This window comes from Marmota monax, unplaced genomic scaffold (assembly GCF_021218885.2).
Source record: "Marmota monax isolate L192 unplaced genomic scaffold, Marmota_monax_Labrador192_F-V1.1 WCK01_AAM20220418_F8-fsc00106, whole genome shotgun sequence".
In the NCBI taxonomy this organism is placed as follows: Eukaryota; Metazoa; Chordata; class Mammalia; order Rodentia; family Sciuridae; genus Marmota; species Marmota monax.
This window is the reverse complement of record NW_026695218.1, coordinates 5,932,610-5,945,713: the sequence shown is the minus strand read 5'-3', so window position 1 is coordinate 5,945,713 and position 13,104 is coordinate 5,932,610. Positions and strand designations below refer to the sequence as shown.

At 49.5% G+C, this 13,104-nt stretch overlaps 2 protein-coding genes across 8 annotated transcripts; one reads left to right on the top strand and one right to left on the bottom strand.

Moving 5' to 3' along the window:
- The first annotated feature begins 2 nt into the window (after positions 1 to 2).
- Positions 3 to 8,197, top strand: Ttc31 (tetratricopeptide repeat domain 31). 7 transcript variants are annotated; one of them, XM_046432253.2, is made up of 13 exons: positions 5 to 142; positions 317 to 405; positions 3,388 to 3,490; positions 3,609 to 3,838; positions 4,014 to 4,097; positions 4,477 to 4,533; positions 4,644 to 4,724; positions 5,273 to 5,467; positions 5,734 to 5,785; positions 5,866 to 5,956; positions 6,047 to 6,188; positions 6,386 to 6,487; positions 6,625 to 8,197. In XM_046432253.2, exons 1-13 carry the CDS (start codon positions 103 to 105, stop codon positions 6,919 to 6,921), a joined length of 1,563 nt encoding a protein of 520 aa, XP_046288209.1. In that variant the 5' UTR covers positions 5 to 102; the 3' UTR covers positions 6,922 to 8,197. The 7 variants fall into 7 exon arrangements, with proteins under 7 accessions (XP_046288211.1, XP_058431095.1, XP_046288209.1 ...); XM_058575111.1 differs by having other exon boundaries at positions 6,386 to 6,496; positions 6,622 to 8,197; XM_046432250.2 differs by having other exon boundaries at positions 3,346 to 3,490.
- A 2,684-nt stretch (positions 8,198 to 10,881) lies between these two features.
- On the bottom strand, positions 10,882 to 12,829 carry Lbx2 (ladybird homeobox 2). Its single transcript, XM_046432427.2, has 2 exons — positions 12,489 to 12,829; positions 10,882 to 11,452 (listed from the first exon to the last, which is right to left on the bottom strand). Exons 1-2 carry the CDS (start codon positions 12,682 to 12,684, stop codon positions 11,055 to 11,057), a joined length of 594 nt encoding a protein of 197 aa, XP_046288383.1. The 5' UTR covers positions 12,685 to 12,829; the 3' UTR covers positions 10,882 to 11,054.
- Positions 12,830 to 13,104: the final 275 nt, after the last annotated feature.

Here is a 13,104-nt window from a genome sequence, read left to right as displayed (position 1 = left end):
CTCTGCCCCTAATAAAGATGGCGCCTATTCTATCTTACCCCGCCCTTTGCCCGGTATCAAATTCTAGACTGTGTTTCACTTTCGTGTCACTGTTGACGGGAGATGGCGCCGATTCCAAAGACTGTGGGGCGGATCAAGCTAGGTGAGTGGGGTGTGACACGACCACAGGGGGCCCAGGAGCGCAGAGGCAGCCCCACTTGAATCTATTGTGGTCTGGACGGCTTTGGTAGGATTTTATGCTTCAGGAGGAGGGTGGAGGACGCTGGTCCAACAATCCCGAGCTCCCTTGAAGCGGCACTGCCTTCCTTTCCTGTAGACTGCCCTGTGCGTCCTGGATGCCCGCTGGGGGTCGCTGCAGTCCCCAAACTCTACAAGGAATTCGTACCAGAGGACAGCGGAAAAGAGGTAAAAAATACTGCCACCTGCCCCTATGCCTGAGCGCGCGCGCACGCGAACGCGCGTAGGTCCTCTAGTTTACGCCTACTTTCAATCAGCTGTGCTTACACCCACTCTGTGCTGGCGCTGCACCCGGCTCTGGGAGCTTTGGGGAGGAGTAGCTTCCAACGCTGCTCTTGAGGATCTTGGGCAGGAATGGGGCGGATAATCCTACTGTAATGAATGATCGAAGTTGGCAGAACTGAGAAGACCAGGGTTCCTGAGTTGAGGCTTGGATATGAGTGCCTGAGAAAGATACTGTAGACAGACAGGACAGTGCGAGCAAAGACACTAAAGCAAGGAAAAGCTGAGAGAACGTCACTAAGGTCAGATCGTAGTGGACGGTTGGAGATACAGCAAAGAGTGAGTGGAAAGGCCAAAGGTTTGGATGTCCTTAAGTAGGTTACTAAGAGAAGGATAGGATCAGTTTTTTTCTTTTCTTTTTTTTTTTTCTTTGCGGGGGGGGGGGTTGTAGCTACTGGGAATTGAACTCAACGGTGTTGGAACTACATCCCCAGACCTTTTTATTTATTTATTTTATTTTCAGACAGGGTCTTGCTAAGTTGTTGAGGGTCTCTGTAAATTGCTGAGGCTGACCTTGAACTGGCAATCCTCCTGCCTCAGCCTCTGCAGTCACTGGGATTACTATGCCACCTTGCCCCTGCTGTTTGCTTTTCTCTAACCCCAATTTTGGTTCATAACAGGAGCTTCTGACTCCGTTGCTTAATCCAGAAATCTGAGAATAGTTTTGTACTCCCACTTTCCTTTACCTCACATTTAGGCAGTCACTAAAATCTACTTCTGAAATGTCTTTTGAAACAAACCCTCGCCTCATTTACATTCCTGCTCCCACTGCAGGAAAATTGAAATTTTTTTCAATTTTTAGTTTCAAGGGCTCATTCTGTCTGGCCTGGGCAGTTGTAATGGCCTGCTAAATAAACATTACACCCTTAGATCCATCTTCTTCTTCAGCTCTGTGAACAGTTCACTGCCCAGATCAGGTCCATTCCCATTACTGACAAGATAAAGCCCAGATTCACCACTGGGTCACACAAGGCTTTTCTGACATAGTCACTGGATTTTCTCCATTGGAATAGCCTACTCAGTGATCTCTTTGCTTACTCAGCACACACTCACTGACCACCAGTTATGCACCAAACAGTGTGGTAGGTGATGGGAAGACAGCAGTAAACCAAGCAGACAAAAAAATTTTCTATTCATTGATTGAGTTAGACGTATCTAGTAGAGCGCTTGCCTAGCATGTGTGAGGTACTGGGTTCAGTTCTCAGCACTGCATATAAATAAATAAAGGTCCCTCAACAACTAAAAAAGTTTTTAAAAAGAAGTGTCTAGTAGAGGTAGCCAGTCAATAAATAAATAGCATAGTATGTCACATATAAGAAGTGGGGCAAAACAGCAAGAAGAAGGATGGGGAGCACTGAGTGGAGAAAAGAGATGTCTGTTTTTACAAGGAGCCATCAGAAGCCTTCCTAAGAAGGTGACATTTAAGCAGAGATGGAAAGGGAACAAAGGAGTGAGCCATTCACTGGGGAAAGACCATTCCAGACTGAGGAAATAACAAATCCAAAAGCACTGAGATGGGATATCAGTTGGTGTGTTGTAGGAACTTCAAAGGATATTACTGTGACTGGAGGAGGGTGTCCAAAAAGTAGGAAATTTATAAAGATACTAGGGGGCCAGATCATGTGTGGCCATAGGCTACTTAGTAATATGATAATTCCTATCCTCTGAAGCTTACAATCACTAAGGGAGTGACTATTATCAGAATCATAGGGGGTGGGGACTGGGGGTATCAAACTGTTATCATAATCATGGATGGGAGCACTGAACTCAGTGGTAGAACAAGTGAGATCCTGGGTTTAATCCTCAGCATCAATTTAAAAAAAAAAAAGTGTGTGGGTCAAGCCTCAAAGAGTGTTTCCTCATTTCGTCAATGAAAAAGAGTACAATAAACTCAAATGAATTCTACAAAATGAAATATCCAGGCAGTGACAGAATCAATAATGCAATGCAAGTAGCTCCGCTCTAGCATAGCTGTTTTTCCAGTTATGTGCTGCCACACCAACTTGCAATATAAATCAATGAAAAATAAGGTTCTAAATTGTATAAAAGACTATGTGGGTACAATTTGGTTGAGAGAGGGCAGAAAAATTGAAGATGAAAGGATCTGAAAAGGCTTTGAGGGGAGATGGAATTTGAACTGCCCCTTCAAGATGAGACAAGATGTGACAAGAAGATCAGAGCCAGCAAGGACTGGAGGCCCTAAGGATAGAGGGAGCCTGGTGGCCAAGGGAGGATGGCAGCTAAGCAGGGAAGATTGCAAGGGAAGGTTGGAAAGCTCAGCCAGCAAGCTTTGGAAGGCTCCAAATCCTAGACCAAGGCCCTAGATTCAGTCCTTCCTACGGTCCTGACAATGTGGGATACTGGAAGTTTTGGAGCAGGAGAGATATCTCTGAGAGCTTTGTTTTGGAGAGAAGCAGATGAGAAGCAGGAGAGGCCAGCTGGGAGCTGCCATGCATATATGTTTTGGCATGAGGTAGTTTTGGGTTGGGTGTCCTGATAGCTATTCACATTCAAGGGTATGATGGGACACAGAGGGAAGACAGGTAAACAGGCTCAATTCCAGGGACATTAGTGTAGCTGGCATAGTGGCAGGTCAGAGGAAGAAGACACTGGATGGTGAAGAAGGTTGGGCTGAAGGCCACGCTCAGCCCCAGGGAATGCAGGAGAATAGCAAGGCGAGGTGATGCATCATGAGAGCCAGGAGCAGCACATTTTCCAGGTGTGAATGGGAGAGAGGTCAGAGCCAAAAGGATTCTTTATGTTGGGTGGTTGGTTTGTGGCTGCCACAGTAGAGTTCAAGCCAGCCAACCCTTTGCTCTCTCCCAGAACTTCCCCCAACACCAGCCTCCCCTCCCCTCCCCCTCCCAGGACGTAGTGGATTTTCTTCGCCAGCTTGTGGAGAGTGATCCCCAGGGCCTGCACCGGATCCATGTGGATGGGAGCAGCAGGCAGTTGCAGCAATGGCATCATGGTGGGGAGTGCAGGCCCAGACCTGGGATCAAGGCTGGAACCCTGGGGTGGGCTGGCCCTCGGGTGTGCCCCTCTCTCATGTTCCTCTTTCTTTCCTGTCTCTTTTTCCTTGCTAACAGATTACCCCTTGGACCATTTCTGTGATGAAGGAAACACGACTGGACAGAGTGTCAGGGGCAAGGGGGCTGAGGGACTGGGCACCTACTGTGGTTTCCAAAAGTCCTTCCTATACCCTCCGCAAGGGGCTGAACCCTGTTCTCAAAGTCCCTCTGCCTCTGCATCCTTCCCCAGTGACTCAGATAGCCTGCTTCAGGTGGCCCTGCCCCAGAAACTCCAGGTGACGGAAGAGGTGAGATTGTCAAGAAGGGGCTTTATGGTCCTTTCAATACATGTATTTCCACCCCTGGATGCTCCCCTAATTTGTACCTTTTAAGGCCTTTCCACACAGCTTGCCTCCCTTTCGCATTCTCTCTCATTTTCCCTGTTTCTTTCTCTTTTTTTGTCACTTGCCCTTCCTCCTTCAGGAAGCCAACCGCCTGGCCGAGGAGCTGGTGGCTGAGGAGGAGCGCATGAAACAAAAAGCAGAGAAGAAACGACGCAAGAAGAAGGTGTCTGCAGGGTGGAAAAAGGGAACCCGGAGGGAATTAGGGAAGGGAAAGAAGCAAACTTTGTGAGAATAGGAAGGAGCTTAAGGTGTCCTGCAGTGGATTCCTTCATCAGGTGGACCTAAGGGGCCCAGGGACTGGAAGGTCTCCTGGAGGCCATCTGGCAAAGCAATTCGAATGGCACAGTACTGCCCTAGTGGAATCTACCTCCTCCTTACAGTGACGTCTCTGGCTAGTGACTCTTTTGTCTTCTTTTAACCTATAAAATGAGGATAATAATAATACCTCATAGAGTTGCAAGGATTAAATGAGATAGTATATGCAAAGCTTAGTCTAGTGTGTGATGTACGGTAAAGGTACATCATCATCATCATCATTACAGCGTCAAAAGGAACGGAAACGACAGGAGCGGTTGGAGCAGGATGGTGGGGAGTCCAAGGTGAGTTCTGCAGGCAGTTGCACAGAGCAGCAAGGGCCAGGAAGCTGGGGGCTGAGAAGGCAGGAGACGCAAGATGATCCCAACTCTGAACTTGCACACCTTTCATCCAGGTGAAGGCTACCTCAGACAGGGATGAGAGCCCCTCAGCCAGCCCCGGGAAACCGGCTCAAGGACAGTGTGGTGAGGAAGAGGTGAGGGCCCCTTTCTATCCTCTTAAACTCTTCTCACCCTCTTCTCCGCTATTCCAGGATTTACTTCATCCTCACCCTGTCCTTAACTTTCCTTTTAAAAATTTAAAAATTTATTTTTAAGAATATTTTTATTTTTAATTGACACATATTCATTGTATATATTTTTGGGGTATAGTGACATTTCAGTAAAGGTATGTGATATATAATGATCAGATCAGCATGATTGGCATATCTATTGCCTTGGATATTTATCATTTCTTTGTGTTGGGGACATTCAAAATCCTCTCTATTAGCTGTTTGGAAATATTCTATTAATTGTTATCAACCACAGTTATCTTACTGTGCTGTATAGAGCATTAGAAGTTATTCCTGCTCTCCAGCTGTACCCTGTTCCTATTAACCATCTTCTTTCCATCCCCTTTCCTGAACACCCTTCACAGGCTCTAGTAACCATTATTGTATTCTCTACTTCTATGAGATCAACTCTTTAGCTTCTATATACATTATTTGTCTTTTTTTGTGCCCCTAACTTTTCCTTTTGCCCACAGGACCCACTGGATCTATCTAGCACTTTTGTGTCTCTGGCTTTGCGCAAGGTTGGGGATTGGGCCCCCAGTGCTCACCGAGAGAAGGGAGTGAGCCAGGAGTTCCGTATCAGGGGCCAGGGCACCCAGGAGAAGATGAGCCAAGAGGAAAGGAACCCTTCAAAAGAGGAGAGGCCCAGACAGAGTTGTAAAGTGCAGGTGAGGTGGGCAGGGGAACCAAAATGTTCTGGAAAGGCACAAGATCTCAGGGTTGAAGGGACTATCCACTAGGAGTTCTCTGGCTTTAGGGCCAAGAGACCTGGGGTCAGTCTTTATCACTGTCACTCTGACCCTGGGTAGTTTACTCTGTAGGAAAATAGGACTGGTACTTTTATTACATGCTGATTATAGTATAACTTAATAGAGGAGAAAGATTTGGGAGACTGAGGCATTGAAGTTTGCTTTACTTTGCTTCCCATCCCTAGGCATCTACAGGACTGGTGGCAGCTGCCTTACAGCAGAGCCAGGAATTGGCAAGTAAGATCTTTTCTCTTTCTTCTTACCCCAACCTCTGGTGGTACCCCCATTGGAACCTTCCTACTTTCTCTCTTCCCTAGAGTTGGGTACCAGCTTTGCTCAAAGTGGTTTCTACCATGAGGCTGTGGACCTCTTCACCCAGGCCTTAAAGCTCAATCCCCGGGACCACCGGTAGGTAGGAGCTTGGCCACTGTGCTGGGACATCAGGGTAAGGAAGGGTGTTGAGGACCTGGACCTTTGTCCACTTTTTCTGTTTATCAGGTTATTTGGAAATCGCTCCTTCTGCCATGAGCGGCTGGGTCAGCCAGTGTGGGCCCTGGCTGATGCCCAGGTGGCCCTTACCCTGCAGCCTGGATGGCCCCGGGGCCTCTTCCGCCTGGGCAAGGCCTTGATGGGACTACAGGTAATAGAACTGAGGCTGGAAACAAAGGAGAGATTTGGGTGGGATGAGGTAGGGAATAAGTTTATATTGACCTTTTCTGGAGAAGCTTCTGGTTGCAATACTAGGAGGTGGGGACAGCTTGAGGACGGAATCAGTTTTAAATTCTTGGGACCCCTGACACCTAAATTTTGCCTTTTCTAATCTCTCTGGGACCAAAGCGCTTTAGGGAGGCTGCTGCTGTGTTCCAGGAGACTCTGAGAGGGGGTTCTCAGTTGGATGCAGCCCAGGAACTACGCTCTTGCCTTCTGCAGCTCGCTCTGGTAAGGGAGGTAGGCTCACTCTCAGGCCAGGTATAACTGGTTGGGACCACAGCACCAAGCAGTGCTACCTTGCATCTCATAGGGCAAGGGACACAGGATGGTGGGGTTATATTCCTCTCTCTCTTCCTTCTCAGCAGGATCATCAGCAAGGGAGAATTTGTGTGCCACCTGGATTGACCAGGGCCCCCCAGCAATCTGCCCATTCTGAGCCAGGAGCCTCAGGCCTACTCTCCCTCAGTCATCCTCCAAGCACTGTTCCAAGGTCCCCTGGTCTGGCTCCACCCTTGCATTATCCTCCATATCACCTGAGCCACTCCAATTGGCCTTTCCCTCAGACTCAGAGTAGAAGACCCCACTCTCTTCATCTCCAGGACCCTTCAAAGAACTGGGACATCCTGGGATTTTGGTCCCAGCATCTGCCTCAGGCTAGATGAAAGAAGACCTGTCCCTCATATGGCAAGGCCATGTGGACATCCCAAGGGATTGGGGATACTGTGGGGACAATTCACTGCATGTTTTGAGATGCTGTACTCAAAAGCTGTAGTTGAGGACAATGCTGGCAGTTGTTCTTGCCACTGAAGACCTTCCAATGAGAGAAGGGAGTCCCATATCAACTGAAACATCCTTTCTTTGGTTCTTAAGCAGATGGCTTCTTCTAGGGGTGGTAGGAAAAACAAAATCCACCATTGCCCAAGATAGGAACTATATAGAAGTTCCGGTCTTTAGACTACATAAGAGTCAATAAGGATGCATCTGGGGCTTGCTCTGCTTCTTGGCTTCATTCACCAGCTAGAACTTTGTGCTCAGGAATGAGGTCAGAGTAATGAATAAGATTTGAGTCCCACAGTTTAGCTTAATGACATTTACGTCCTCCTCACCCCAGCTCTTGCCCTATCTTTTTAGCTACAACACCCAGTTTACTTCAGTCCCTTGTGTCATTTCCTGTCTACATTGCTATGCACACTCTGACCTCTGCTTTGTCTGATGGTCTTAAACCCACATCCTCCTACTCCTATTCTTTAAGGTTTGCATTCAAAATGTCCCTTACTGTCTGATTTCTGGAACTTGCGGGGCCCACACATCTCCACATTCCCTACTGCCGACTCTCCTATTACATGGTTCCCAGGCTGCTGCTACCTTGGGCACTTTTTCCACCCAGCACTAGGCATTGCAATTAGCCTTTCCCCGAGAGTTTCCCCATCAAAGGTCCCTGCCCCAAAGATGGCTATAATTCTCTACTTCCTGTGTAAGAAATATGATTTTCTTTTGGCTTCTCTAAGATCCTGGCAGATTCCTTTGGCTGATTCCGTACTGACCCTGCCTAGGACACTTAGCTCATTTAGGTGTGGATCTGCAGTGGGATGGGGGGGTCACTTTTAGCCCTCTTTTCCAAATGTCTTCCCCAGAGGAATCATTTAGTCTTGTTCAACTTGGAGATAGGAGGTATTGAAATTTCACTCTTATACAAGACTTCCTAAAATTTTTTGTTTGTGATTTAAGCCCCTTAAATACTGTGTAGCAGGTTGAAGTCTACCATTACTATGTGGGTCACTTTGGGCAAATCTCCAAATAGTTAAGCCTCAGTTCCCTCATCTATAAAACAGGCAATTCCTACCTCACAGGGCTGCTGTGAGGATTAACAGAGAATAAGAAAATACCACAAAGTGCCTAGTATATACAGGATGCTAAATAAACTATTTTTGCTTATAACTATCCTATATATTTGTGATTCCTACAGTGAAAAGGGAGGAGTAGAAGTGAATCACTGCCTAAATTCATAAAACCCAGAGTTCCTAGGACTGTGGGTCTCCAAGTGTGGTCTTTGGACCAGCAGCATCAGTATTATTCAAGAACTTGTGGCAAATACAAATTTGCAGACCCCAAGCTAGGCCTTCCAAATCAAACTGGAAACCATAGGAGTGGGGGCCAGCAATTTGTGATTCAATATGCCTGCCAGATGATTGTGATGCACACTGTTCTAGGGCTTAGAGAGCAGACATCCATCCAGAGGCCATTTTGGTGGGACAGGTCTGAGTTTTGTTATCCAAGGCTTGAGTAGAAGAGGTGGCAGCACTGGCATTGCTGGAATTAAGAAACCTTATTTGCCTTGGGATTCCTTGGCTTTTCCCTCAGGAGTTGGCAGGTGGTGGTGGGGTGTGGGGAAGGGTAGTTGTTTTTGTTTAAAGGGTAATTATATTGCAGTGATGCCTTAAGAAGTCTGTCCATCTAGCTTTCCTGTTTTGGGTTGGGAAGGGAGATCTAGGTACTTCTAAGATTCCCAGCCCCTCAAAGCATGGTCACCCACTACTGTGTGGGATTTTAACCTTTAAACTGGGCTAGCTTCTTGCTTTTGTTTGCAAATGTTTCTTCCCAGCTCTCTTAACCTTTTAAAGACTTGAATCTTTAAGCCAAGAGCCACAGGACCCTGACACATTTCCCCACTGTGCCCTATACACACCACTCCTGATTGATAGTGTTCTGACTCAGCAGCCTAAATTCCAAAGTAGTCAGGACTGGAAAGTGGATAACCAACCATGCTGGTTTTTCTGGGTATGGGTCTTGCAGTGTGAAGACTGGGAAAGTGCTGGGCAAACCAAGAAGGGTTGGTCATGGGCTAGAAAGTTTCCAGAGGGACAGTCTTTAGAAAGTGATGAAAGGAATAAGGGAGGAAGGGGAACCAGGGGTGGTATGTGTGTTGTGTATATATTGAGGGGACGACACAGCTGCAGAGAATGTTTCTTAGCAATATAGCAGTGGTCATTTTTTCTGTCCTTGATGCCATCCCCCCCCCCAGTTGTACAGGTTTGTAAGGTTGTCACTAACTCCTACGGTCCTTGGTCACTGGGGCAATCATACTGATTCCTCTTCTGTGACCACCTCCTCATCCTAGCCCATAAGTCTAGCCCTGAATTCTCTATCTTCTTACCTTCTGCAGTGGCCAGAGATGTACTGCTTTCTTCCAGTCTCTATCAGTCTGATCCATCATACACATATAGCCATATTAGCCTACCCTAAACATTGCTCTCGGGTCTCTCTAGAACCTCCTGGAACCATGTTCTAAGGTACAATGCCTACATTCCCAACTTTGGCCCTTTCTCCTCTCCTGTTTTTGTAAGTTCTTTGCTTCTTCCCATTAGACCTTGTCCTCTTTACAGGGACAGTAGCTGTAGTTGCTGAAAGCATGTGCTCCTGAGTCAGACAAGCACAAAGGTTAGTTAGCTCCACCTGATCATTTACAAACTGCATGACCTGGCCAAGCTTCCTTAAGCTTCTGTGGTTCAGTCTCTTTATCCTTAAAATGAAAACAAAAACCTCTGTCCCTGAGGTCATTGTGAGGATTAATCCACGCAAAGCACTTGGAATGGCTCAATGAGGGATAGTTATTTCTGAAAATGCCAGGTCTCCTCCTGCCTTCCAGCCTATTTACCCTTCCTGGAAAAACTTGTTGGCCTTCCACCTGCAACTGAGGCCTAACACCCTGGCTACCTCCGTTAAGCACAGGGAGGATCTGAGGAGGTCCAGTCGACTGAGGAAAAGAGGGAAAGCTGGAAAGAGCCTAAGCATGGTCTCCTGAAGTTTGGCTGGGATGGCCAAGGGTGGGGAAACCCTGCAGCTAATAGAGTTTTCTCCTCCCTTCCCCCATCATCCTGCTTAATAGTGCTTAATAGCCAACAGAATAAATGAGTGTCAAAAATGTCAGCATTGGGGGCTGGGGATATAGTTCAATTGGTAGAGTACTTGCCTCACATGCACAAGGCCCTGGGTTCAATCCCCAGCACACCAATGTCAGCAGTGGGCTGGGATTGTAACCCAGGGAGCACTCGCCTAGCATGTGTGAGGCACTGGGTTCCATCCTCAGCACTACATATAAATAAATAATCTCAACTATATATATACACACACACACACAATGTCAGTATTGCAGCTAGACTGGATTTCCCACCCTGCAAGCCTGGCTACTCCAAGTTCTGCCTGGGGCCAGGCTTTGCCACCCTCTTGAGACCTGGTGGTGCTAAGAACATTTCTGGCACAGGAGGTGCCAGCCTCCCTCTGCAGAACAGAGAGGCCTCCTAGAGTCCTACCACCAAAGGTAGCCTGCAGGAGCATGGTGGGGAGTGTGCTGGCCCAAGCCACAGCCCAAGTCCTACCCACTTTCTTCTTCCCACCCAGTGTCTCCTAGGCAGAATGACAAGCATCAGCTCTGAAGAGCGAATCCTGACCTCAGGATTCTTCTTTTGTAAAATGGGCCTAATCACACACCTACCCGATAGGGTTGCCACCTGAGTTAAAGGAAACATCAAGTTTCAAGCGCTATACACGGAGTCCGCACCATATTTCCCCAATAACCAGCAGATTTTGCTGTTATTGGCTCTGGGCGCCGGGACTGAGGCATCTTGCAGCAAAGCCTCGACTTTATTCTCAACAATGGGAAAGATGGGCGCCTGGATTGTGGGCCAGACAGGCCCAGGTGGACCTCCTGCCTCCACCCGGGAACCCAGACAGGACAAAGAGTGCGGAAGGGAGGAGTCCGGGGCTCCAGAGTTCAGGGCTGTTATCCGGTTTGCCTTTAATCATCCACCTGTATTTCTTCGTCTGATAGGTGGGACCCGGAGTTAGGCCCAACAGGGTAGGGGCTGGAGTTGGGGCCAGGGCTTTGAGAATCGTGAGGCAGCGCCAGGCTGCACAAGACTCCTGGGGACAATGTGCGTAGCGAGGCCACGTCGGCGCGCATCTCCTCCACATCGCGCTTAAGCTTGGCACGGCGGTTTTGAAACCAAGTAACAACCTGTGCGTTGGCCAGGCCGAGTCGCGCAGCCAGTCCGTCGCGCTCTGAAGGTGCCAAATACTTTTGGAAGACGAACCGCCTCTCCAGCTCCAGCACCTGCTGCGTAGTGAAGGCTGTCCGTGACTTGCGTCGTCTGCGGCCGGCAGGGGCTGGGCCCAAGGCGTCTGGAGCGGCCCTGCCTGCAGGGATAGGGCGGGGATCAGTCTCAGGCCGGCGGGAATTAGGTTGTATCCTTGGAGGAAAAGCTGGGAGTGAGATCAGTCCAGTAGGTGGGCGAAAGAGAGGGAGCCAGGAAAGATGGGGACCAGTACCGCGGTACTTACCAAAAACTGCGGAGGTCAGGTTGAGGAGGGGTGTGGGGAGCATAGCGCAGCATGCCACTGGAGTTACCAGAGGCTGAACACTGAGGGCTTGTGAGGGAGGAAGGGGGCTGGAAGGAGGGTGGGACAGGCCCGAGAAATTCTGGTGTAGGATCAGGCCGCCTGAAGTACAGCTTGGAGGCCTTTTGTAGCCCCTGGTTGTGCGGGCTAGCAGATTTGGGGTGACACCAGAGGTAGGTCAGAGCAGTGGTGCCTGTCCCGGGCTGGTGAAGGTAACAGGACCTAGATAGTGCCCTTCCTTAGACTTCTGAGTCGTGTAGGGCACTCAGCTTACACTTACTTTTTCAGTGATACCAACGCCTTCTATGAGAGCCCCAAAGTTTGATAATGGGCGTACAGAAAGCGAGGAAAGTCGGAGTGCGGTGTCCCGCCCCCAACGCCAAGCCAAAGACCTTTGGCTCTTTGCTCCCCCTCATGAAGAGAGTGACTTGGAGCAGAGCTTGGTCTCCTGGAGAGACCCAAGTGTCGCCTCCCCGCGCTTCTGCCTCGTCCAAGCCCTGGCTCATTAGTTTACAGCCTGCGACTCGAGCCTTTTGTCTCCTACTCTCCGGCCTTTCTCTGTCGAGATTACCCCGCCTACTGCGAACCGACCAACGGGTCGCTCAATTCTGGAAGCCTGGCCTTTTGCTGGTGGCTTCCTGGAGCAGCCACAAAGTCTGGGGAACTAACGGAGGAGAGGCGGAAGCCGGGGATTCGAATCCTGACGCACGGACTGAGGGCAAGCGCCGATTAGGGTGACCCGGCCGGGATGAGACGAAGGTTTGAAACCAAGAACCAGGAAAAGAGAAATGAAGAGACAGCCAAGTTGGGGTCCAAGACCTTGCCCGCGTTATACCTTCAAAGGGCTGTGAAGCGCGCCCGTCAAGTCCGCGGAAAGTTTTACTGGTCAGCTCCTCCAGGGCGCACAGCGGCGACGTCGGATCCGGGCAGGATTCTGGAAGCTGTGGCGCAGTGGGTGCTCGGGGGACCATGCGAGGGCCTAGAATGTCTGCGATGCTGAAGGGTATTCGGGGCTGGCGTTCGGAGTTCATGGCCCTCTGGGTTATGGTGGTCCCGCCACCAGCTGCGCTTGGCTCGGCAGTCACCAGGGCCCCAGCACTGGCTCCCAATCCGGGCCCCCTGACTCGGACCCGCCCCCGGCGCAGGGCTTCAGCTTCAGCCAGGTGCCCCTCCTTCTGCGCCCCCACCCTCTCTCCCCAGGGCCCCAGCGGGTCTGGAGCGGGTAGATGTCCCGGCAGCCTTATATCTACAGTGAAGAGAGGCGCGGAGATAAGTAGGCAGAAGAGCCGCCCTCCCGACTAGGGCCTCTCTGCGCTGTGGATCTCTGCGCTGTGGGGCGCAGTCGCGTGTGCACTAAAACTGGGCCTAGTCCCCTAAACTTTGTATGCTGCCGACTCCGCGCCTAGGCGCCGCTCTGGCTCATAAACTTGTGAGCGATAAAAATTGCTTTC

Excerpts from the sequence above, each read along its gene's own strand:
- Ttc31 (XM_058575109.1), top strand. The coding sequence starts at position 103 with ATGGCGCCGATTCCAAAGACTGTGGGGCGGATCAAGCTAG. Across the intron at positions 406-3,345 it reads CAGAGGACAGCGGAAAAGAG|AACTTCCCCCAACACCAGCC; the intron begins GTAAAAAATACT and ends GCTCTCTCCCAG. Across the intron at positions 3,491-3,608 it reads GTTGCAGCAATGGCATCATG|ATTACCCCTTGGACCATTTC; the intron begins GTGGGGAGTGCA and ends CCTTGCTAACAG.
- Lbx2 (XM_046432427.2), bottom strand. The coding sequence starts at position 12,684 with ATGAACTCCGAACGCCAGCCCCGAATACCCTTCAGCATCGCAGACATT. Across the intron at positions 11,453-12,488 it reads CGCTTCACAGCCCTTTGAAG|GCAGGGCCGCTCCAGACGCC; the intron begins GTATAACGCGGG and ends CTATCCCTGCAG.